Genomic DNA, 26,015 nt, shown 5'->3' on the forward strand with positions numbered 1-26,015 from the left:
CCCCTACCACTTCATTTACAAAATCCCAGTTGTCTAACCCTTGGCCTTACATCCACGACAACATTTCTGCAGCTACCAATCATTAAAACCATTACTCTCTCTCACTCTCGCTGGTCCCCAGTACAGCCCTTATCTCCACTCCCTTAAGCCTAAAGGAATACGAATACATCAGACACCCTGGTTTAGACGTTCACTGCCAGCTCTGGCTGGATGGCATTAAGCCCAATAGGGTCCTGCACTCACCTGCCAAAACCTTCACTATTCCAGGATCATCCTCGGATGCAAAGATAAGCCCACCTTTTCTCTACTGTAAACTGTCTTCTTAAACCCCTCTCCTGTTTCCTCCACCCTCACCTCCACTTCTTTGTCACTAATTGAGACCATCTGATCAGCTGCCTCTGCCGCTTCCCTCACTTCCCCTCGCCCACCGGGCTAAACTTCCTCTAAGGTTCTCCCCTGCCATTGCCCTGAACTTGCACCTTTCTCTAGTTTCTTTCCTATCTTCCCTCATGCCCTCTCCAAGCTCATCCTGTTTATGAGATCCAACTCCTGTTCCCTCGACCCTATTACCACTAAATCGCTGACCACCCACTTTTCCTTGCTGACTCCCACGTTAGCTAATCCTGTTAAAGGTTCTCTCTCCTCAGGTACTATGTGCCCACCCCTAATATCTAAATGATTCCACTGTTGAGTTTGGGAACAGGGTCATTAGGCAAGGCTAGCCAGAAGCACACATCCAGTGCTGACAGATTGTCTATATTGGAGACTTTAAGTTATTCTGAACTTCCACCTAGTTTACCTAGATGCTTGAAGATCTTCACTCCTTGCTACTTAATGAGCCATGCAAACAAGTGTATAATGAGCGCATTTACAAATGCACATAAATACTGAATAGCTCAAAACTTCCCTGAGAGAAAGAGAGAGAGATTGTGTGTGCGTGTATGTGAGCGTGTGTGCCTACGTGCGAATGCTCACCCATCCGCCCACACTGGTTGAGCAGATTTAATACAATGGTTCAATTCTACAATATTCTGGCTATCTCTGAAATAACTCTCAGTATGTCACTGTCTAAAGATTTCTTCTATTATACAATGTACTTCCTAAAGCTTTGTGAGGGCTGTTGATTCCTTAAGGAAAGGATGCTTTACCAAAGGAAATGATCACGTTGCAGTTGAATAAGCATCTAAAAGCTCTAATTGTTAATTAATGAAGTAATACACTTCAGAATATCAGAACTGATTTTAACCAAATGCGCCTGGTGGGAATGGGACGGGTTTGAATCGGATTCCAATTTTACTTTGTATTGACTGAAGTGGAGAATATAAATTAGTTGGGACGTTTAACAACTGTCTGACCCAAACTCGCCCCAGTCCTGCCTGGTATTTCAGGTTAAAGTTGGAGATAACTTTTTATATTATTATATCTTGCATGATAAATAAATAGAAATGAAACACTTACCTTTTTCTCCAATATTTTTCATAGACACTGTCACAAAAAGAAAAAGAGATAAATTAGAAAAAAAAGGCAAAATATGTTATCATTTATGTATGTATTGTACACATCCTTCAGGACTTTTTTGTATATTGGGCCAGAATTTGCAGGAGCAAGGCATCTCCCACCATGCCCTGTGAGATTTTTTCCCCTCATCCTTCAGTTCACAAATTATTTGTGCCGTAATTACAAGGTAATAACGGCATAGCAAGAACAATGGAACCAACAGTCTACCTACTTAACCAATGAGAGTTAAGGACAGAGAACATAGAAACATAGAAAATAGGAGCAGGAGTAGGCCATTCGGCCCTTTGAGCCTGCTCCGCCATTCATTATGATCATGGCTGACCATCCAACTCAGCAACCTGTTCCCAATTTCTCCCCATAACCTCTGATCCCTTTCACCCCAAGAGCTAAACATAACTCCTTCTTGAAAACATGCAATATTTTGGCCTCAACTGCTTTCTGCAGTAGCGAATTCCACAGGCTCACCAATCTCTGGAAAGAAACAGCGGGATGACAGAGAAGAAAATAGGACTGAATTTGAGGGAGACAGTGGTGTACTGGTAGTGTAACTGAACAAGTAGTCCAGAGGCCCAGGGTAATGCCCTGGGGACAAAGAGTCAAATCCCACCACGGCAGTTGGTGGAATTTAAATTCAATGAATTAATAAATTCAATGAATTAATAAAAATCTGGAATTGAAAGTTAGTCTCAGTAATGATGCCATGAAACTATCATCGATTGTTCTAAACACCCATCTGGTTCACTAGTGTCCTTTAGGGAAGGAAATCTGCTGTCCTTACCTGGTCTGGCCTACATGTGACTCCAGACCCAAAGCAATGTGGTTGACTCTTAACTGCCCTCTGAAATGGCCTAGCAAGCCACTCAGTTGTCAACGGCAATTAGGGATGGGCAATAACTGTTGGCCTTGCCATATCCCATGACAGAATTTTTAAAAAATCAGATATGGAAAAAGGAGAAAAAATATTGGATTGCAAAAGAGAGAAAAAAGATACAGAAAGGAAAAGTGAGAAAATATCAAAATTTAAATTTTAAAAATCTCTAAGAATAATATACGACCTGCAGGTGGGAATATCACAGTTTAATTTTTCCCCTTTCTGGGCCTCCAAGATTGAGTAGCATTGCAGGAACTAAAGTCTTGCTGTTATTAAGAGTCCTTACATTGTGAAATACCAGCCCTAAATTTCTGCATAGAGTTTAACCCATACTCATGCCGCAAATCTCATTAACTGAAACTTGGGAATACTGACGGCCACATCTTGTTTTTGCAGATTTAATGTTGGAGCGGCACAAATGCTCCAGCATTTTGTGGTGATTCTCAACTCACTGCGTATTACTTCCTCACCACAAATTGTTAGGTTATTTACACTAATAAAAACAGTGTACGCATTAAAGCAAATTCAGTGCCATTATATTATACGATGTATTTACACTGTTATAAAAATGAAATCATATTTTAAAGGATTTTCATTGAAACAGATTTCACTCTGATATTGCTTTGGTATTGCATTTCTTCTTCCTCTGCAGCATCACAGGCTTAATGGGTGGAAATTTATAGGCCTGGACTTTAGCCTGGAGGAGAAATCTGTGCAGGCAGCAGAGGTGGGGTGGGGGGAGCGGTGGTGGGGTGTTGTGAGTTGTGAGGTCAGGAAACCTGCAAGAATGGGTTTCTGAAAGTATTAGTTTTTAACTGCCCGAATCCTTTAAATTTTTACCTGTCAGATTCTCGTCCACAGGCAGCCAGATTGGCAGGCTAGAGGCCTTTTGGGTGGGGGGTGGTGGTGGGGGAGACTGTGTGGAGGGAGCCTACTTCACAAGGCCAAAGCCGAAGTTTTCAGGTAGGTCTAGTGGTGGGGCCCTGATCATGTGGGGGGCTCGAAGAACATGTGATTAATCTGTTCGAGTTTACTGGATAGCTTGTTGGGCCTGGAGGACTCATTCCTGCTCCTCCTGGCTCACAAGCAGTGCTTCTCATCCCTTTGCAGCTGCTGGGTTTCCAGAAACCTGGGAAATCCAACCAATAGGAGTTAAAAATAGAGTGACCGTTAAAATGAAGGCATTTAGCCTCATGCCAATATTTAAATGACCATCCTGCTTCCTGTGAGTGGATTAGTCACCTGCCCCTCATCCCACCTCCATTAAAACAGAAGTGGGCAGGGTTCCTCTCAAACTTTTTTGAATTTTCACCCCTGACTTCACACCAACACACCTGTTTTTGGGAGTTAAGATTCAGCTCATTGCACCTCTTAGATACTGTCTAAACCTTTACAATGAAATAAAAATAAGTATTAGGATTGCTTTATAAATTACTCACCTAAATATAAAGTAAGATTATATATTTTTGGGACCACTAAACATTCCTTCAATCATAATGATTTTTAATCAAATAATGTATTGTCAGGTTTTTTTCACCAGCATAGACTAAGTTCATAAAGGTGGAAACAGGGTATAAGGAAGAGCCAGTACTCCTATGCAATGCAAAGCAATTACTGTACTAACACATGTCTGAAAAGGATTAGTTGTTGCGCATGACTAATTTCTTTATGTTCCATTATTTCAAACAAAAGCCTCCATTATTTAAAAAGAAGCTACTGAAATTCCTCAGCTATCTCATGTCCAGATTTGAACCCTTTAAATGTTAATCTTTCTTGGGTACCTCCTTCTCTTTGATTAGTAGATTTTACAGAAGCTAACACCCAATGTGGTTTTGTTGTTTTCACACCAGGCTATCACAAGGCTGAGTTCCAAGCAATGCTTGACTGCCAGATTTTCCATCTATAGTTACACCAAGCTTTGCTATGTCTTTGTGAAATTGTAGACCCCGAATCTTTGGGTCCTGTGATTCACACTGGAAGTGTGGCGGAGCAGGACTTAAGTACATGTATGTGGCCAAAGAAGCCGGCCCTGTCAAACATTCTCATTTGAATAATGCTGGCAGTCCTGGTAGCAATGGGGCAGAAATGCCCATGCAGGCCAGGAAAATTGGGGAGGTGCAGGAGGAAGGCAGAATGTTATATCAGTTAAAGGCAACCTCTGATGTGTGTCCTTATTCTTGAACTGGACATGGCAGAAGCAAGTGGGTAGAAGAGTGGGCTTATTTTTGACATTTGGACAGCAGAGCATGCTTTAGCCATTTTGAGAACTCAGCCTTGTTTAACTGGAACCAGTGAGCTACGGGTGCCAGAAGGTTGTCCCAATCCAGCTCACTGGATTTAAGCTGGCCCAATAATGGACCGGCCAGAGAACACACGAACACTAGAAATAGGAGTAGACCATATGGCCCATCGAGCCTGCTCCGCCATTCAATGTGATCGTGGCTGTTGTTCGGCTTCAACTCCACTTTCCCGCCTGCTCACCATATCGCTTGATTCCCTGAAAGAACAAAGATCCATCTAAATGTATTAATGCCTTAAATGTATTCAATGATGGAGCAACCACAACCCTCTGGGGCAGAGAATTCCAAAGATTCACAACCCTTTAAATGAAGTAACTTCTCCTCATCTCAGTGCTAAATGATCGGCCCCTTATCCTGAGACTGTTCCCCCGTGTAGGCGGTCATGTGTCACCTTTGGCATGTTTCCGGCAGTTCCTGCAGCCATACTGGTGCCAAACGTCGTGTCCTGCACTCCTTTGGACCCCACCAGAAAGGCCGAGAGGGGGGTTTTGACGACTGGGCAACTCTCAACCTCCATAAATTTGCCCAGGCATGCGCCATGGAGAGGTCACTCCATAGTTGCCTCACAGCGACTGAAACAAAAGAGTTCCCCCGTGTTGAAAATTTCTCAGTGTCTACCCTATCCAGTCCCTTCAGAATCTTATATGTTTCAATGAGATCGCCTCTCATTCTTCTAAACTCCAGAGAATATAGGCCCAGTTTACTCAGCCTCTCATCATAGGACTATCCCTTCATCCCAGGGACCAATTTAGTGAAATAAATGTAAAATACTGCAGATACTAGAAATCTGAAATTAAAACAGAAAGTGCTGGAAATACTCAGCAGGTCTGGCAGTATCTGTGAAGAGAGAAGGAGGGTTAACGTTTCAGGTCAGTGACCTTTCATCAGACCACCAATTTAGTGAACCTTCACTGTACCTTCACTTGCCTCCAATGCAAGTATATCCTTTCTTAAATGTGGAGACCAAAACTGCACATAGCACTCCAGATGTGGTCTCACCAAAACCCTGTACAACTGTAGCAAGACCTCATTATTCCTGTACTCGAAGTCCTTGCGGTAAAGGCCAACATGCCATTTGCATTCCTAATTGCTTGCTGTACCTGCATGCTAACTTTCTGCGTTCCTTGTATCAGCACACCCAAGTCTCTTTGAACATCAACACTTACAAGTTTCACACCTTTTAAAAAATATTCTGCTTTTCTATTCTTACGACCAAAGTGAATAACTTCACACTTCCCTACATTATACTCCATCTGCCATCTTGTTGCCTACTCACTTAACCTGACTATATCTCTTTGCAGCCTCTCTGTATCCTCCTCACAGCTTAACTTTCCACCTACCTTTGTATCATCAGCAATACATTACTCTCTGTCTCTTTACCTAAGTCATTAATATAGATTGTAAATAGCTGAGGCACCAGCACTGATCCTTGTGGCACTCCACTATTTACTGCCTGCCAACTAGAAAATGCCCCGTTTATTCCCATTCTTTGCTTCCTGTCTGTTAACCAATCCTCCATTCATGCTAATATATCACCCCCAACACCATGAGCTCCTTTCTTGCCTATTAATCTTTTGTGCAGCGCCTTATCGAAGACCTTTTGGAAATCTAGGTGTACTACATCTACTGGTTCCCCTTTATCTTCCAACTTGTTACATCCTCAAAAAACTCTAATCAATTTGTCAAACAGAATTTCCCTTTAAAAAAACCATGTTGACTTGTTCTAATCATACTGTGCTTTTCTACATGCATTGTTAAGACTTCCTTCACAATAGATTCTAGCATTTTGCCAATGACTGATGTTAGGCTAATTGGCCTGTAGTTCCCTGTTTTCTCTCTCCCTCCTTTCTTGAAATGTGGTGTAACATTTACCAACTTCCAATCTGATGGGATTGTTCCCGAATCTAAGGAATTTTGGAAAATCACAGCTAGCGCATCTGCTATCTCTGCAGCTATCTCTTTTAGAACCCTAAAGTGTAGGCCATCAGGTCCCAGGGATTTGTCAGATTTTAGTCCCTCAAGTTTCTCCAATGTTTTTTCTCTGCTGATATTAATTTCCTTAATTTCTTCACTCTTTTTAGCCCCTAGGTTACTGTCTATTTCTGATATGAAACTTGTGTTTTCTACTGTAAAGACAGACACAAAATATTTGTTTGATGTCTCTGTCATTTCCTCATTCCCCATGACAATTTCTCCTGTCTCTGCTTCTAAGCGACCAACATTTACTTTAGCTACTCTCTTCCTTTTTATATACCCATAAAAGCTCTTACAATCTGTTTTTGTATTAGTGGCTAGTTTACGCACATATTCTATTTTTTCCCTTTTTAATCAAATTTTTGGTAGCCCTTTGCTGTTTTCTAAAACACTCACAATCCTCAGACTTACTACTCTATTTTACAACATTGTAAGCCTCTTCTTTTAATCTCATACTATCCTTAACTTCCTGAGTGAGCCATGGATAGGTCTTTCTTGCTCAGTTTTTGATTTTCATTGGAATGTATTTTTGTTGAGCATTTTGAATTGTTTCTTTAAAGGTTTCCCACTGTTCATTTACCACCATAACTTTTAGTCTATTTACCCAATTTACCTTAACTAGTTCTCTCCTTATACCTATATATTGGGCTTTGTTTAAGTTTAAGGTTCTTGTTTGTGTTTGGAGTATATCACTTTCAAACTGAACATAGAATTCAATGGTATTATGATCACTATTTCCCAGTGGATCTTTTACTATGACATTACTAATTAAGCCTGGCCAAAGGGTTGGCAGCAAGTTAAGTCTGGGGGGTTGGGTGGGGGGAGAAATTGCAGAGGGAGGGAATCTGGGGAGACAGCGACTCAGTGGCGTGCTCCTCCAGGCTCCACAAAACTTCCTTTTTCATGGCTTCTTTGGTTCTATTGCCGATACAACTGGTTGGAGAATTCACGGTGCATGCTCCAAAAAGTTTTATCCTAAAATGGCAATTGGAGTTCTCTTTGTCATCGGACCCTTATTTGCAGATTAAAAGTCTGCAAACTGTGCTGTAAGAGCAAACTTGAAGGAAGTGGAATCTGGCTGATTACCAGGACATCCTGAAATACTGGAAAAGATTCACTGACCTGTCGAGGGCAGCTATAACAGATGCTCTGGCCTCAACACCAATTAGAATCGTGGAGTCGAATAAATGCAAGTCGCTGTTCTGGAGTCACAGAGACAAGGATGCAATCCATGCCATAAATGCGACAGCACTACCTTCTTGGTTGCAACAGTAAGAAAAAATGAATAAAGTACAGTATTTAGAGATGACAAATCCCTCAGGGGACAGAATCGACAGCCTTAAGGAGTGCTGAAATCAGATACTCTGAGAGCAAGATCTCATGGAGCGTGGGGGATATCACGGAATTAGGAAACAAATGACTTTGTTTGTTCTAACTTCAGTAGATCAGTGGGTACCATGATCTTACCCCTGCTTCCACTGGGGTTGCAGGAGAGCATTCCATAAATCCTGCTCTTCCTTAGGACACTAGTACAAGAAATCTCTCTAGACTGCCCACAGATAAATTCACAAGTGGAGTTAAGTATGCAGCAACAGGTTGCTGAAGAACCATGCCCTAAGGTGCAGCCTGCCGTGTTTAAACAGAGAATCTTTAGCACCGTATTCTAGCTTATATCACATACCGCCACATGACCTGATCTTAAGTAGGTCAATGAAATTACAATGCACTAGACCAATGGTCAGGCTATAAACCAACAGACAAAGTTAGTTATCGTTGTACAGAGAAATGAACTGTAAATTTACAAACTTTATTATTCTTCTTGAAATGTGAAAACAACAGAATTATGTGCTGCATTAAGTTTATCCTTGAAACACAGTTGCTCCCTTCTTATGTAGTGAAACAGTACCACAGGGCCACTGATCGAGGTCATGCTCTTTGCAGGCTTCAAGTGATGAGTTAAGACCAACTGCCCAATACAAGGCCACATTGCAAACTCCTGGCCACACAGTTGTCCCTTTCACAAACTTGATCTAGGTCTTCACTCCAGACACAGCTTTAATTACCACCATCCCAACATATTAAACACCTGGGATGCTTTGATGGCTTGACATGTTGATCTGTGCCAAATACCTAAGTGGCAATTAAACCTGCCAGGCAGAGGATTGGGGGACATTAAAATATAGCAGTGACATTACCCACTGGCTTCTCGCCCTGATTTTAAACAGCAGGAAGAAAGAAGACCTCCCTAAAGCTGGTGTGATCCCTCTTTAAATCTACAGATTACACTCCGATGTCATAATTGGAACCCAACTGCAATATTAACCTCAGGCTTGAGCAGGGGTGCAGTGACAATTGCCAGGAAGTGAATCCAGGGCTTGAAGGTAAGCTTTTTTTTTTAGGTTTCCTTATATGGGCCAGGTGGAGGCGTAACATTCATCTGGGCTCCACAGGAAATCTTGGGTCTCCTCTGTTGCAGGCATTACTCCCCCTCCCACAATCCCTAACAGGCATCCCTTCTGAAAACTGTTCCCTTTGGTGCCCGACAACAGCTCTCTACTGCCCAATTTAAACGTCTGGGGCAACTTTGTCAGTGTCCAGACTGTTTTGCTTGGGTAGTCAGCCAGCACCATGTGAATGAGGCACAGCTATTAAAATCAGCTAGGCCTCACTGCGCTACTCCTGGACAGGCTGTCCATTTAGCTAGGCCGCATTCCCACTCAGGACTTAAAATCCAATTTAATGATCAAATAAATGGGTGTCCTTCCAGATATAATGCAAACAATCAAATTATACATACCAAAAGCTTCCAGAACTATGCAAGGCTCTATGGGACCGAGGTGCATATTTTAGCGAGGCTTTTACGTAAACTCCTAAAGCTTGCAGAAAACAGTTAGCAATATCTGGCTGCAATTTTGTGTGCATATCATGGATAGCATTAAAGAATCTGATAGATAATCTAACAAAACCAAAATACTTCATTTTATTAAAAGCACAGTGGCTGTACTTGCAACAGAGTGCCTAACCACTGTGGAATCTAATGAAACCCCAGCAAGCAAGCTTGTTACAAATAGTATGGTTGTTCCTTGTACCCAGGATCATTAGAGGTTTCTCAGGTCCACAGATGCATGCACTATGGGCTGACGAGCTTGATATAGAAGCATGTGCCTCGTCACACTAGTCCACAGTGCAGGATGATCTGACTGGAATCATTGATTGGAGAGCCCAGAGATAAGGAGTGGGGATCTGAAGGAATTCAGGGGTGCAGCAGCAGAGGGGCAGGAGCCTGGAGGGAGCACGGGCATCAGGGATCGAGGTTAAAAAATACTAAAGTGACATCAATTCAAGGGAAGGTGCTGATTGGTGAGTAGCTGATGACATTTTTTTAATAAAAGTCTTTAATAAGCCTTTAGTTTATTTCTGTTAAGTTTAGTTAACCTAATAAATAGAGGCATGGTAGGTCACTTCAGTCCAGTGGAATGCACATTCTGTGTCATGTGGGAACTTCAGGACGCTTCTTGTGTTTTGTACAAGCACATGGGCAGGAAGCGTCGTCGGCTGGAGGAGCTCGAGCTCTGGTTTTTGGAGCTTGAGCAACAGCTGGCGTCACTGGCAGTGCGTCCATGAGGCTGAGGGCTACGCAGATAGTACGTTTCTGGATGTGGTCACACTGCAGCTTAAGGGTATGCAGGCACAGGGGGACTGGGCAATCGCCAGATAGTAAAGCAGGACCAGACAGGTAGTGCAGGGGTCCCCTGCGTCAATCTCACTCCCCAACCAGTATGCAGTTTTGAACACTGGTGAGGACATTGGTTCCTCTAGGGAATACAGCCAGGGCCAAGTTCATGATACCATGGGTGGCTCAGCTGTGGAGTGGTGAGCAGGGGAGGAAGGTCAGGAAAGCATTAGTGATAGGGGGCACAATAGCTAGGAGAGCAGACAGGCATTTCTGGGGCTGCAGACGTGACTCCAGGATGGTACATTGCCTCCCTGGTGCCAGGGTCAAGGATGCCACTGAGTGGCAGCTGAACAGTCAGAGGTCATGGCCCATATTGGTACCAATGACATAGGCAGAAAGAGGGAAGAGGTCCTGCAGGCAGATTTCAGGAAGCTAGGTAGGAATTAAGTAGTATGACCACAAAATGTAGTAATCTCCAGATTTCTCCTGGTCCCATGTGCCGGTGAGTACAGAAATAGAAGGTTAGTGCTGCTGAATATGTGACTGGAGAAATGGTGCAGGAGAAGAGCTTTAGATTTCTTGGGCATTGGGACCAGTTTTGGGGGAAGGGGGACCTGTACAAGCTGGACAGGTTCCACCTCAACATGGGCTGGACCAATATCTTGGTGAGAAGGTTTGCTAGTGCTCTTGGGAGGGTTTTACTAGCTTAGAGGGGTATAGGAACCTGACTGTAGATTCAGAAGGAAGAGAAAAAAAACTGGAAAAAGCAGGCAGAAATTTAGTAAGTATGGAAGGTCAAGGAAACAAAGACAAGAAAATAGATAACAAAGGTGTTGTTCAATAAATGGTGTATATTTCAATCAAGGAGTCTAGTGAATAAATCAGATGAGCTGAGGGCATAAACAGACACTCAGAAATATGATATGACAGCTATTACTGAAACATGGCTCAAAGAACGAAAGGAATGGCAGCTCAATGTTTCTGGTTGCACAGTTTTCAGCTGTGTAGTTGATAGTGAAGATGATAGCTGTAGACTCCAGAATGATATCAATGGTTTGGTTGAGTGGGCAGAAAAGTGGCAAATGGAATTCAATCCAGAGAAGTGTGAGCATTTAGGGAGGGCAAACAAAGCAAGAGAATACACAATAAATGGGAGGATATTGAGAGGGGTAGAAGAAGTGAGAGACCTTGGAGTGCATGTCTCTGAAGGGTGGCAGGACAGGTAGATAGAGTGGTGAAGAAGGCATATGGAATGGTTTCTTTTATTGGCCGAGGTATAGAATACAAAAGCAGGGATGTAATGCTGGAACTGTATAAAACGCTGGTTAGGCCACAGATGGAGTATTATGTACAGTTCTGGTCACCACATTACAGGAAGAACATAATTGCTCTGGAGACAGAACAGGGGGGTGCGGGGGGCACAGATTTAAGATGATTGGTAGAAGGGTTAGAGGGGACATGAGGAAAAACGTTTTCACCTAGAGGGTGGTGGTTGTCTGGAATTCACTGCCCGGATCAGTGGAGGCAGAAACCCTCAACTCATTTAAAAGGTACCTGGACATGCATTTGAAGTGCTGTAACCTGCAAGGCTACGGACCAGGTGCTGGAAGGTGAGATTAGATTGGGCGGCTATTTTTTCAACCGGCGCAGACATGATGGGCTGAATGGCCTCCTTCTGTGCCGTAACATTTCTATGGTTCTATGATAGAGGAGTGATAAAAAAAGGAGAGGTGGTCTCTTTATAGGTTGAAGAAACAGTCACAGCTACGTGGAAGGATGATATGCCAGAAGGAACATCAAATGGAGCCATATGGGTTGAATTGAGGAGCAAAAAAGGGCAATCAACTGCTGGAAGTATACTACAGACCCCCAAACAGTCAGAGGGAGATAGATACTTAAAAAAGTAATCAGGAGAGTGAAGAGAGAACATGAAAAAACACTGGCGGGCAAGATAAAGGAAAATCCGAAGGCATTTTGTAAGTATATTGAGGGTAAGAGGATAACCATGGAAAGAGGAAGACCCATTAGGGAACAAAGTGGCAAAATGTGTGTAGAGCTGAAAGACGTAGGTGAGGTTTTAAATGATTACTTTTCATCTGTGTTCACTATGGAGAAGGACGATGTAGGTGTAGAGATCAGGGAGGGGGATTGTGATATACTTGAACATATTAGCATTGAAAGGGAGGAAGTATTAGCTGTTTTAGTGGGCTTAGAAGTGGATAAATCCCCAGGCCCAGATGAGATGTATCCCAAGCTGTTATGTGAGGCAAGGGAAGAGATAGCAGGGGCTGACACAAATTTTCAAATCCTCTCTGGCCACAGGAGAGGTGCCAGAGGACTGGAGGACAGCGAATGCGGTGCCATTATTCAAGAAGGGTAACAGGGATAAACCAGATAATTACAGGCCAGTGAATCTAACATCAGTGGTAGGGAAAATATTGGAAAAAATTCTGAGGGACTGGATTAATCTCCACTTGGAGAGGCAGGGATTAATCAGGGATAGTCAGCATGGCTTTGTCAGGGGGAGATCATGTCTAACAGACATTGAATTTTTCGAGGAGGTGACTAGATATGTAGATGAGGGTAAAGCAGTTGATGTTGTCTACATGGACTTCAGTAAGGCTTTTGACAAAGGTCCTGCATGGGAGATGGGTTAAGAAGGTAAGAGCCCATGGCATCAAAAATTGGCTTAGCGGCAGGAGGCAGAGGGTGATGGTCGAGGGTTGATTTTGCGATTGGAAGCCTGTGACCAATGGTGTACTGCAGGGATCGGTGCTGGGACCCTTGCTGTTTGTAGTGTACATTAATGATTTAGATGTGAATATAGGAGGCATGATCAGCAAGTTCACAGATGCCACAAAAATTGGTGATGTCGTAAATAGTGAGGAGAAAAGCTTTAGATTACAGGACGATATAGATGGGCTGGTAAGATGGGCAGAGCAGTAGCAAATGGAATTTAATCCTGAGAAGTGTGAGGTGATGCATTTTGGGAGGACTAACAAGGCAAGGGAATATACAATGGATGGTAGGACCCTAGGAAGTACAGAGGGTCAGAGGGACCTTGGCGTACTTGTCCATAGATCACTGAAGGCAACAGCTTAGGTGGTTAGGAAGGCATATGGGATACTTGCCTTTATTAACCGAGGCATAGATTAAAAGAGCAGGGAGGTTATGATGGAGCTCTATAAAACTTTAGTGAGGCCACAGCTGGAGTATTGTGTACAGTTCTGGTCACCACACTATAGGAAGGATGTGATTGCACTGGAGAGGGTGCAGAGGTGATTCACCAGGATGTTGCCTGGGCTGGTGCATTTCAGCTATGAAGAGAGACTAGATAGGCTAAAGTTGTTTTCCTTACAGCAGAGAAGGCTGAGGGGGGACCTGATTGAGGTATACAAAGTTATGAGGGGCATTGATAGGAGAGATAGGAAGAAACCTTTTCCCTTAGTGGAGGGGTCAATAACCAGGGGGCATAGATTTAAGGTAAGAGGCAGGGGTTTAGAGGGGATTTGAGGAAAAATGTTTTCACCCAGCGGGTGTTTGGAATCTGGAACGCACTGCCTGAAGGGATGGTAGAGCAGGAACCCTCACAACATTTAAGATGTATTTAGATGAGCACTTGAAACACCATAGCATACAAGACTATGGGCCAAGTGCTGGAAAATAGACATATTTCTGTGCTGTATAACTCTATAACTCTAAGAACAAATATGTCAGCAAAATGCTGAAAAGTGCACAATCAAAATGGGCAGTAATAGTAGGGGACTTCAACTACCCTAATATTAATTGGGATAAATACAGTGTAAACGATACAGAGGGAGCAGAATTCTTAAAATGTGTTCAGGAGAACTTTTTTTAGCCAGTACATAGCAAGTCCAATAAAAGCAGGGACCGTTCCGGACTTAGTTTTAGGGAATGAATCTGGGTAGGTGGAAGCAGTATCAGTGGGAGAGCATTTTAGTGGTAATGATCATAATTCAGTTAGATTTACAGTAGTTATGGAATAGAATAAAATAGACCAAGTGTAAAAGTTTTAAATTGGGGAAAGGCCAATTTTACTAAGTTAAGATCTGATTTGGCAGAAGTGGACTGGAAACAGCTACTTGAAGGTAAATCAGTGTCAGAGCAGTGGGAGGCATTCAAGGAAGAGCTAATGAGACTTCAGAACAAATATTTTCCCACAAAGAAAAAGGATGGGACCACCCAATCTAGTTCGCCGGATGTCAAAGAGCATACAGAGTAGGATAAAGCAAAAAAAAACGTAATGCCAGATGCCAAAAGCTCAATACTGCAGAAAGCCTACAGGAGTATAGAAAGTGCAGGGGTGAAATTAAAAAGAAGTTAGGAAAGCAAAGACAGGGCATGAAAAATATTGGCAAGTAAAATCGAAGAACTTCCAAAGATGTTTTATAAGTACATAAAGAGCAAGAGGATAACTAAGGAAAGAGTAGGGCCAATGAGAGACCAAAAAGGTAACTTGTGTGTGGAGGCATAAAACATGGGCATGGTTCTTAATGAATACTTTGTGTCTGCTTTCACAAACAGGTATGAAGTAAACATTGCAGTTAAGGAGGAAGAGTGTAAAATATTGGATGGGATGAACATAGTGAGGAATGAGATAATAAGGTGTTTAGCATGCTTGAAAATGGATAAATCACCAGGCCTGGATGAAATGTATCTCAGGCTGCTAAGGGATGCAAGGGAAGAAGTAACGGAGGCTCTGACCATCATTTTTCAATCCTGTCTGGCTACAGGCGTGATGCTGGAGGACTACTAGCCTTGTACCGTTGTTTAAAAAGGGCGGAAGGGATAGCCTGAGTAATTACACGCCAGACAGCCTAACCTTGGTGTTGGGCAAATTAGTGAAAAAAATTCTGAAAGATAGTATAAATTGTCATTTAGAAAAGCATGGATTAACCAAAGACAAGTCAGCAAGGATTTGTTCAGGGAAGGTTATGTCCGACTGACCTGATTGAACGTTTTGAAGAAGTAACAACATGGGGCGAAAGAAAGAATAGAGTTTAGCAAGATTTTTGACAAGGTCTCACATGGCAATAAATTAAAAGCTCATGGGATCCAGTTGGCTCCAAAATTGACTCAGTGGCAGGAAGGAAAGGGTTATGGTCGATGGAGTTTTTGTGATTGGAAGGCTGCTTCCAGTGGGGTTCCGCAGGACTCAATACTGATTCCCTTGCTGTTCAATGTATATTTCCATAATTTAGACTTAATCACAGGGATGTGATTAAGAAATTTGCAGATAATATGAAAATTGGCCATGTGGTTGATAGTGATGAAGAAAGCTAAGGACTGCATGAAGTTATCAATGGATTGGTCAGGTAGGCAGGAAGATGGTAAATGGAATTTAATCTGGAGACCTGTGAGGTAATTAATTTGGGAAGCACAAACAAGGCAAGGTAATACACAATAAATGGTAGGATTCTGGAGAAGTGCATAGGAACAGAGGAACCTTGGAGTGTATGTCCACAAATCCCTGAAGGTAGCTGGACAGGTAGATAAGGTGGTCAAGAAAGCATATGGGATACTTTCCTATATTGACCGAGGCCTAGAGTATCAGGAGCTGTATAACTGTATAAAATACTAGCAAGACTGCAGCTCGAGTACTGCACACAGTTCTGGTCATTGCATTACAGGAAGGATGTGATCACTCTAAAGAGGGTGCAGATGAGATTTATAAGGATGTTGCCAGGAATGGAGAATTTTTGCCATGAGGACAGATTGGATATGCTGGTATTGTTTTCTTTAGAACAGAAGAGGATGAGGGGAGATTTAATTGAGGTGTATAAAATTATGAGGGGCCCAGACAGAGTGGATACGAAGGACCTATATCCATGAGCAGGGGGGTCAATAACCAGGGGGCACAGTTTTACAGAATCACAGAATAATACAGTGCAAAGAGGCCCTTTGGCCCATCGAGTCTGCACTGATGCATTAGAACACCTGACCTGTCTACCAAATCCCATTTGCCAGCATTTGGCCCATAGCCTTGAATGTTATAACGTGCCAAGTGCTCATCCAGGTACTTTTTAAAGGATGTGAAGCAACCTGCATCGACCACCCTCCCAGGCAGGGCATTCCAGACCGTCACCACCCTCTGGGTAAAAAAGTTCTTCTCAAGTCCCCCTTAAACATCCCGCCCCGAACATTAAACTTGTAACCCCTCGTAACTGACCCTTCAACTAAGGGGAACAGCTGCTCCCTATCCACCATGTCCATGCCCCTCATAATCTTGTACACCTCGATCAGGTCACCCCTCAGTCTTCTCTGCTCCAGTGAAAACAACCTAAGCCTATCCAAACTCTCTTCATAGCTTAAATGTTCCATCCCAGGCAACATCCTGGTGAATCGCCTCTGCACCCCCTCCAATACAATCACATCCTTCCTATAATGTGGCGACCAGAATTGCACACAGTACTCCAGCTGTGGCCTTACCAAAGTTCTGTACAACTCCAACATGCCCTCCCTGCTTTTGTAATCTATGCCTCGATTGATAAAGGCAAGTGTCCCATATGCCTTTTTCACCACCCTATTAACCTGCCCTTCTGCCTTCAGAGATCTATGGACAAACGCACCAAGGTCCCTTTGTTCCTCGGAACTTCCCAGTGTCAGGCCATTCATTGAATACTTCCGTGTCACATTACTCCTTCCAAAGTGTATCACCTCACCCTTTTCAGCGTTAAATTCCATCTGCCACTTTTCTGCCCATTTGACCATCCCGTCTATATCTTCCTGTAACCTAAGACACTCCACCTCACTGTTAACCACTCGGCCAATCTTTGTGTCATCCGCAAACTTACTGATCCTACCCCCCACATAGTCATCTATGTCGTTTATATAAATGACAAACAATAGGGGACCCAGCACAGATCCCTGTGGTACACCACTGGACACTGGCTTCCAGTCACTAAACCAGCCGTCTGTCATCACTCTCTGTCTCCTACAGCTAAGCCAATTTTGAATCCACCTTATCAAGTTACCTTGTATCCCATGTGCATTTGCTTTCTTGATAAGTCTCCCATGTGGGACCTTGTCAAAGGTTTTGCTGAAATCCATGTAAACTACATCAACTGCACTACCCTCATCGACACACCTGGTCACATGCTCAAAAAATTCAATCAAATTTGTTAGGCATGACCTCCCTCTGACAAAGCCATGATGACTATTCCTAATCAAATTTTGCCTCTCCAAGTGGAGATAGATTCTCTCCTTCAGAATTTTCTCCAATAGTTTCCCTACCACTGACTTGAGACTCACTGGTCTGTAGTTCCCTGGATTATCTCTGCAACCTTTCTTAAATAGTGAGACCACATTAGCTGTTCTCCAGTCCTCTGGAACCTCCCCTGTGGATTAAAAATTAGGGTCAGAGCCCCTGCAATCTCCACCCTCACCTCCCACAGCATCCTGGGACACAAATCATCCAGACCTGGAGATTTGTCCACTTTTAAGCCTGCCAAAACCTCCAATACCCTTTGACAATTTGCTCATGTCCCCTCTTTGCTCTCCTAATTGCTTTCTTAAGCTCCATCCTACACTTTCTGTATTCCACTAATGCTTCCATTGATTTGCTCTCCTTGTATTTGCTAAAAGCCTCTCTTTTCCTTCTCATCATACCCTGAATGTTTTTGGTCATCCATGGTTCTCTGGGCTTATTGCTCCTACTTATTACCCTAGAGGGAACATGTTGGGCCTGTACCCTCCCCATTTCCTTTTTGAATGCCCCCCACTGCTCTTCTGTAGATTTCCCGACAAGTAACTCTTTCCAGTCTACCTTGGCCAGAACCTGCCTTATTTTACTAAAATTTGCTCTCCCCCAATCCAAAACCTTTTTTTGCAACTTGTCTATTTCTTTCTCCATAACAAGCTTAAATTGTACCATGTTGTGGTCGCTATCACCAAAATGCTTCCCCACCAACACATCAACCACCTGTCCGGCTTCATTCCCCAGAATTAGGTCCAGCACTGCACCCTCCCTTGTTGGATACTCTACATATTGAGCTAAAAAGTTCTCCTGTATACATTTTAAGAACTCCACTCCATCTAAGCCCTTAACACGATGACTATCCCAATTAATGTTGGGAAAGTTGAAATCACCTAATATAATTACCCTATTATTTTTACACACCTCTGCGAATTGCGCACATATTTGCTCCTCAATTTCCCGCTGACTATCTGGGGGTCTATAATAAACACCGAGCAATGTGGCTGTCCCTTTTTTATTCCTAAACTCTACCCATAAAGCTTCATTTGATGCCCCCTCCAAGATATCATCTCTCCATACTGCAGTAACTGACTCCTTAACTAATATTGCAATGCCCCTCCTCTTTTATCCCCTCCTCTGTCTCACCTGAAGATTCTATATCCCGGGATATTGAGCTGCCAATCCTGCCCCTCCCTCAACCATGTCTCCGTGATGGCTACTATATCACAATTCCACGTGTCAATCATTGCCCTTAACTCATCCATTTTACCTGCAATACTCCTGGCATTAAAATAGAGGCCATCCATCCTGGTCTTACTCTCTTGAAACTCCGCTGTATTCCCTCTGACTTGTTTGCATTCCTGTGTTTAGCTGCGTCCCCTCCCCCTGCCAAATTAGTTTAAATCCTCCCAACAGCACTAGCAAACCCACCAGCAAGGATGTTAGTCCCCCTCTGGTTCAGATGTAGACCGTCCCGCTTGTACAGGTCCCACCTTCCCCAGAAACGTTCCCAATGGTCCAGGAATCTAAAACCCTCCCTCCTGCACCAACTCTTAAGCCACGCATTCATCTGTGCTGTTCTCCTATTTCTATACTCGCTAGCACGTGGCACTGGGAGTAATCCAGAGATTACAACCCGAGAGGTCCTGCTTTTTAGTCTACTGCGTAACTCCCTGAATTCTTGATGCAAGACCTCATCCCTCTTTCTACCTATGTCACTGGTACCAACATGTACCATGACCTCTGCCTTATCACCCTCCCCGTTCAGGATGCTCTGCAGCCGTTCAGTGACATCCCGGACCCTGGCACCAGGGAGGCAACACACCATCCTGGAGTCACGTTGACGGCCACAGTAGCGCCTATCTGTTCCCCTGACTATAGAATCCCCTATTACTATTGCTCTTCCTCTCTTTCCCCCTTCCTGTGCAGACATTTTAAAGTGATTGGTGGAAGGATTAGAAGTTGAGGAGCAATGTTTTCCACCCAGAGGGTGGTGGGTGTCTGGAACTCATTGCCTGAAAGGGTGGTAGAGGCAGAAACCCTTACTGCATTTAAAAAACACCTGGATATGCACTTCAGGTGCCATACCTACAATGCGATGGACGAAGAGCTGGAAAGTGAGATTAGACTGGATAGCTCTTTCTCGGCTGGCACAGACACGATGGGCCACATGGTCTTCTGTGCCATACTTTCTATGTTTCTATTGCAATGGTGTGTGGTCTTGTCATTTGCCACTGAAGTCACACAACTCTTTATTTTTGATGTGCAAAACACCAGCAGGCAGGGCAGGTAATGTGTGTGTAGCAAAAATAATTTAACTTAGATGTGATTTCCTAGTGTTGTGGTGTTCATCATTAGCCAGCCAGCTTGTGGAGCCCATCATTCTGCTATTTTCTACATGGCAGCAGTTTTTAAACCACTGATTAATTCCTCTAATATAACCCATCAAATGACAACAAAAGCTAATGAGGCAAGAAATGTTATAATGGAACACAAGAAAATTACGTCAATTGTATACATTCCATTCATATAGTGCAATATTCAAATATGCAAAAACACCAAGGCTGTGCATTAGACTTTGGATAGAAAGCCTGAAATGCCAATTTTAGCAGTTCTCCATTGTGGCATGGGGTAGAAATAATTAAAGTGTAGCTGTCCCTGGTGGACTTAGGCTATTAAGAATCTGTTTAAATCCCAATTAAAGACCACTCATCCTTGATTACAGGAAAAAATTCAGAAGCAGACAAGCTGAACTTTACAGTTGGTTGAACAGAGTAAGGATTAACATTACTGCATCTTCCCCAGAAGAATGCCTGGGAAATGGAGAGTGAATCACCCTAAAACCCATTCTTGCCTTATGATGGCCAGTTACACAATATTAACAGAGAATTCAGATACCACGCTGACATTCACTGATGGCCTCATGTGAAAACTGGTAACTTGGGAGAGATACTGGTGCCTGTCATTCAGCCAATTTTGTATCCTTGCTGCTGCTGTCCCTTTTATTCCATGGTCTCTAACATTGCCAACAAGCCTGTTAGGAAGAACTTTATCAAATGCCTTTTGGAAGTCCATGTTCACCACATCAACCGCATTACCCTCATCAACCCTCTCCGTCGCCTCATCAAAAAACTCAAGCAAACCAGTTAAACACAATTTGCCCTTAACAGATCTATGCTGGCTTTCCTTAATTAATCCACATTTGTCTAAGTAACTGTTAATTTTGTCCCAAGTATTTGTTTCTAAAAGCTTTCCCACCACCCAGATTAAACTAGCCTTTAGTTGCTGGGTTTATCCTCACACCTTTTTTTTTTGAACAAAGGTGTACCACTTGCAATCCTCCAGTCTTCTGGCAGCACCCCTATATCTAAGGAGGCTTGGAAGATAATGGCCAGTGCCTCCACAATTTCCACCCTTACTTCCCTCAGGATCCTTGGATGCATCTCATCCGGTCCTGGTGACTTATCAACTTTAAGTATAGACAGCCTATTTAATTCTTCCTCTTTAGCAATTTTTAGCCCATCCAGTGTCTCAACTGCCTCCTCTTTCACTCTGACTTCCTCGGTAAAGACAGATGCAAAGTACTCATTTAATACCTATGCCTCCTGCCTTCATGTATAAATCATTTTTTGGTCCCAAATCGGCACCATTCTTCCTTTTACCGCATCTCATTTCTATTTATATGCCTATAGAAAACTTTTGGATTACCTTTTATGTTAGTTACCATATATACTCTTTCTTTGCTTCTTTTGTTTTTTCACTTCCCCTCTGAACCTTCTACATTCAGCCTGTTTCTCACTTGTTTTATCCACCTGACATGTCATATGCACCCTGTTTCCACTTCATCTTTTTCACTATGACCTTCCCTGCATCATGAGGTCAAAAGTGGGAATGTTTACTGATGATTGTATGATATTCAGTTCCATTCGCAACTCCTCAGACACTGAAGCAGTCCGTGTCCAGAATGCAGCAAGAACTGGACAACATTCAGGCTTGGGCTGATAACATTCGTGCCACACAAGTGCCAAGCAATGACCATCTCCAATAAGAGAGAATCTAACCATCTCACCTTGACATTCAACGGCATGACCATCAATGAATCCCCCACTAACAACATCTTGGGGGTTACCATTGACCAGAAACTGAACTGGACCAGCTATATAAATACTGAGGGCTGGATTTTGTAGTCCTGCCGCAGGGAGCGGCAGGGGGCGCGGAACATAGTGGCCGCCCCCACAGGACCCACGCCGCCACAATTACATGGCGGGTGGACACTTTTTATATATTGACGGTGGCCGCTCCCACCAATCAAGTGGCAGGGATGGCGACGGCAACACTGTTCACGGCGTCACCTGTTGAAGGAGCAGGTGCTGGCGCCAGCTTTAAAAGGCTGCCAGCCCTGCAAATAGCACAACAGAATGCAGAGTTCACCCCTTTCTTCTCCCCCAATCCCCATCAGACTGCAGAGTTCACCCCTTCTGACTTCGGTGGTGCCAGCTTTCCCGGTGGGAAAGTAAAGGCGCGCCAATGCCGCACGTTGCACTGAAGACCGGGAACTGAAGGTAAGATCTCTGCGGTTTGCATTTTAAATCATGCAAATATGTAATTTAAATATGCTAATTCAGGTCCCATCGCAGTGCGGCGGAGGGGCCGCCACAGAGCTTCCTCACTGCTGGCAATCCTGACAATCCCAGCCTCAAATTCTCCAGCCTAACCCCGTCCTCCCCCCACCCTGCCACAGAACCCGATGTCAGGCTGGGAGCTAAATCCAGCCCTGTGGCTACAAGAGTAGGTCAGAGACTGGGAATTCTGCGGAAAGTAACTCACCTCATGACTCCCCAATGCTTGTCCACCATCTACAAGGCACAAGACAGGAGTGTGATGGAATACTCTCCACTTGCCTGGATGAGTGCAGTTCCAACAGCACTCAGGAAGCTTGACACCATCCAGGACAAAGCAGCTCGCTTGATTGGCACCCCATCCACCACCTTCAACATTCACTCCCTCCACCACTGCCGCACAGTGGCAGCAGTGTGTACCATCTACAAGATGCACGGCAGCAACTCACCAAGGCTACTCAGGCAGCACCTTCCAAACCCGTGACCTCTAACACTTAGAAGGACAAGGAGAACAAATGCATGAGAACATCAGCACCTGCAAGTTCCCATCCAAGTCACACATCATCCTGACTTGGAACTATATCGCTGTTCTTTCACTGTCACTGGCTCAAAATCCTGGGATTTCCACGCTAACAGCACCAGATGGACTGCAGCTGTTCAAGAAGGCAGCTCACCACCACCTTCTCGAGGGCAATTAGGGATGGGCAATAAATGCTCACCTTTCCAGCAATGCCCACATCCCATGAAAGAATGAAAAAAAAAACTATCTGTTTCATCATCCAGAGAACTCTGGATTTGTTTGTCCTACCTTTCCCCCTTGTGGGAATGTACTTTGACTGAACCCGAACTATCTCTTCTTTAAAGGCAGTCCATTTTGCTGTTGCAGTTTTGCCTGCCAATGTTTAATTCCTATTTAACTGGACCAGATTCATTCTCATCCAATTGAAGTTGGAGCTCCCCAATTAATTATTTTTTTACCTTGAATTGCTCCTTGTCCTTTTCCATAGCCAACCTAAATCTTATGATACTATGATCACTGTCCCCTACTGACACTTGATTCTCTTGACCCACCTCATTCCTCAGAACCAGGTCCACCAATGCCTCCTTTTTCAATGGACTGGAAACATACTGATATAGAAAATTCTCCTGAACGCACTTCAGAAACTTTTGCCCCTCTCTGCCTGTTACGCTATTACTATCCCAGTCTATTGTAGGATAATTAAAAGTATCCCATTATAACAACCCTATAATTCTTGCACCTCTCTGTAATTTCCTTGCAAAGTTGTTCCTCTATATCTTTCCCACTAGTTGCTGGCCTATAAAATACCCACAGCAATGTATTGGTACCTCTATTGTTTCTTAGCCCTAACCAAATAGATTCTATCCTTGACCCCTCCAGGACATCCTCTCTCTCCAGCACTGTAATGATCTCTTCAATCAGTACTGCTACCCCTCCTCCTTTCTTTCCTTCTCTATCTTTCGTGAACACCTTGTATCCAGAAATATTTAGTATCCAGTCTTGCCCTTTTTGTTTGAGCCAGGCTTCATTTATCGCCACAACATCATATTTCCACATGGCCATCTGCACCTGCAGCCCACCAACCTTATTTACCACACTCTGGGCATTCATATACATGTACACTAAACTTAATTTAGATCTTATTAAATTCCTTCTAACTCTGACTCCACCTAATACCTTACTATTTCCTACTCTAGTGCCATCTGTCTTTTACAATTCCTCTCTAATATTACCTCCTGGTTCCCACCCTCTGCCACATTAGCTTAAACCCTCCCCAATAGCACTAGCTAATCACCCCGTTGGGACATTGGTCCCAGCTCTGTTCAGGTGCAACCTATAAGGCTTGTACAGGTCCCATCTCCCCCAGAACTGAATCCAAAGTCTCAGGAATCTAAAACCCTTTCTCCTGCACCATCTCTCCAGCCACGCATTCACCTGCTATATCCTCCTATTTCTATACTGACCTTACACTTTAAATTCCCTTCACCCAAGGCCCTTTTGCGATACTGGCCACCAGGGACAACAGACATCCTTTGCACCCAGCATCGGTGGGGCACAAATCTTGAGGTTACCTAGAAGTGAGTTTTTTGCTACTACCGAAGTATGGGCAATAGTGAGCAGAAGGACCTGAAAACAGAAGAAGGGGCGAGAGATGTTTCCCACAAAGAAACCCTCTCCCTTTGCTGAGGACCCCAGGAATCCAGATGTCGGGGGTCCAGTCTTCAAAGCAACTAAAATCCAGGAGCATCAATCTCATTTGCAGGCAATCGAGAATTTTTTCATGTATATGATTGTGATGATGGATAATTGGGAGGCGTTCACTACACACATCTCAAATGCAACACAGAAAGTTTATGATGCCATGCAGAACACTCAGGAGATGTTTATAATGTTAAGGCACGAGCAGGAGGTTGGAATGATATTGGTGGCTTCCAGAGTGACAGCTAACACTGCTTCATTGGATGTTCTCACAGCAATCATTAGCACAACTGAATCTGTGCCTAGCACCAGTGGGCTGCAAGGATGTCGCCGACTCTGGTAACAGTGATAGTAAGTTTTTTTCCTTAAGGCCACCTGCAATGTTAAGACACTTCAGGTCTGGACCCAGCCCTCAGTGGTAATGGAAGAAAAAGGCAACCAGAAGTTGCACAGTCATTTCATTGAAGCTAGCTTCCTCTATGTAGCAACCAGCTCAGGGATACTGTTGTGGTGCTCATACCACTGCTTATATTCTGGCAGTGTTAGGGGGATTAATTGAGGACATATCCACCCATTTCTATTTCTATCCAGTAGAGAAGGTTCACGGAGGTTGGGTATCACAACTGCTGGAATTTTCATGGCAAAATTATGGTGGCCAATCTTTGAGACAGTATTGCAATTATAAGCCATAACATTTCATTTTAGTCCTTTTAGCATAGACCAAAATGAACAAAAGGAATATCCAAGCACAGGGCAGGGAAAAGCAATGTTATATACAGTCCTAATAAAATGTAACCTACGAATCAGAGCAAGGCCAGGGATATATGTCAACTGTCTAACAATAATTCACACAGAGAACAGCAATGATTTAAATACGAGGTATGAAGAGGGTTGTTCAGTCTTAGGTTAAGTTAGAAATCTGTTACCTATCAATTGACTGCCTATCAAACCAAATCATAGTACAAAGCTAAAGGCAGTGGTAATGGGAGAAAAAAAAAGAGGTGGCTAGAGGAGCTGTGAATGGCAGGATAGCAGCTGTCCAAATGCAAAGTAAAGGTATTAAGAAAGAAACAAGGGGGAGAAACCCAAACCAGCAAAAAATATACAAAACAAAATGGGGGCAGAGGTTATGATCTAAAATTGTTGAACTCAATGTTGGGTCCAGAAGGCTGTAAGGCGAAAGATGAGATGCTGGTCCTCGAGCTTGCATTGAGCTTCACTGGAACACTATAGCAGGCCAAGGTCAGAAAGGTCAGAGTGGGAGCAGGTAGAGGACTGAAATGACAGGCGACCGGAAGCTCAGGTTCCTGCTTATGGACTGAGCTGCCTGCATCTTTTGTTTCTTTACTTGCCCCATTACCAGTCCCTTTGGCTTCGTACCATAAAACCTTTTGTCATTTAATCTTTCCAGTCTTCCACCCTATCACAGACCATCACTTTTGTTCTTCTTCCTCCCTCCCCTTTCAGTTGCTCAAACCCTATTACATTTCAAATTTTTCTCAGTTCTGATGAAAAATCGCATACCTAAAACTTTGGCCAGGATTTTACTCTAGGCGGACGGGAGCCAGCCACTGACTGAAAAGTCGGTGGTGAACCCGCTTCCGCCTCGCCTGGGGATCTGAC

The 26,015-nt window shown here is 43.6% G+C and overlaps 1 protein-coding gene across 1 annotated transcript in view; it reads right to left on the reverse strand.

The window, feature by feature from the left end:
- Positions 1-26,015, reverse strand: part of zdhhc2 (zinc finger DHHC-type palmitoyltransferase 2) — a 189,273-nt gene that overhangs the window by 126,111 nt on the left and 37,147 nt on the right. Inside the window, exon 2 of the mRNA XM_068056501.1 lies at positions 1,459-1,485. Coding sequence (XP_067912602.1) covers positions 1,459-1,480 — 22 coding nt within the window. The 5' untranslated portion in view covers positions 1,481-1,485. The remainder of the gene's footprint in view (positions 1-1,458; positions 1,486-26,015) is intronic.

The sequence above is a fragment of the Heterodontus francisci genome, chromosome 1 (genome assembly GCF_036365525.1).
Source record: "Heterodontus francisci isolate sHetFra1 chromosome 1, sHetFra1.hap1, whole genome shotgun sequence".
In the NCBI taxonomy this organism is placed as follows: domain Eukaryota; kingdom Metazoa; phylum Chordata; class Chondrichthyes; order Heterodontiformes; family Heterodontidae; genus Heterodontus; species Heterodontus francisci.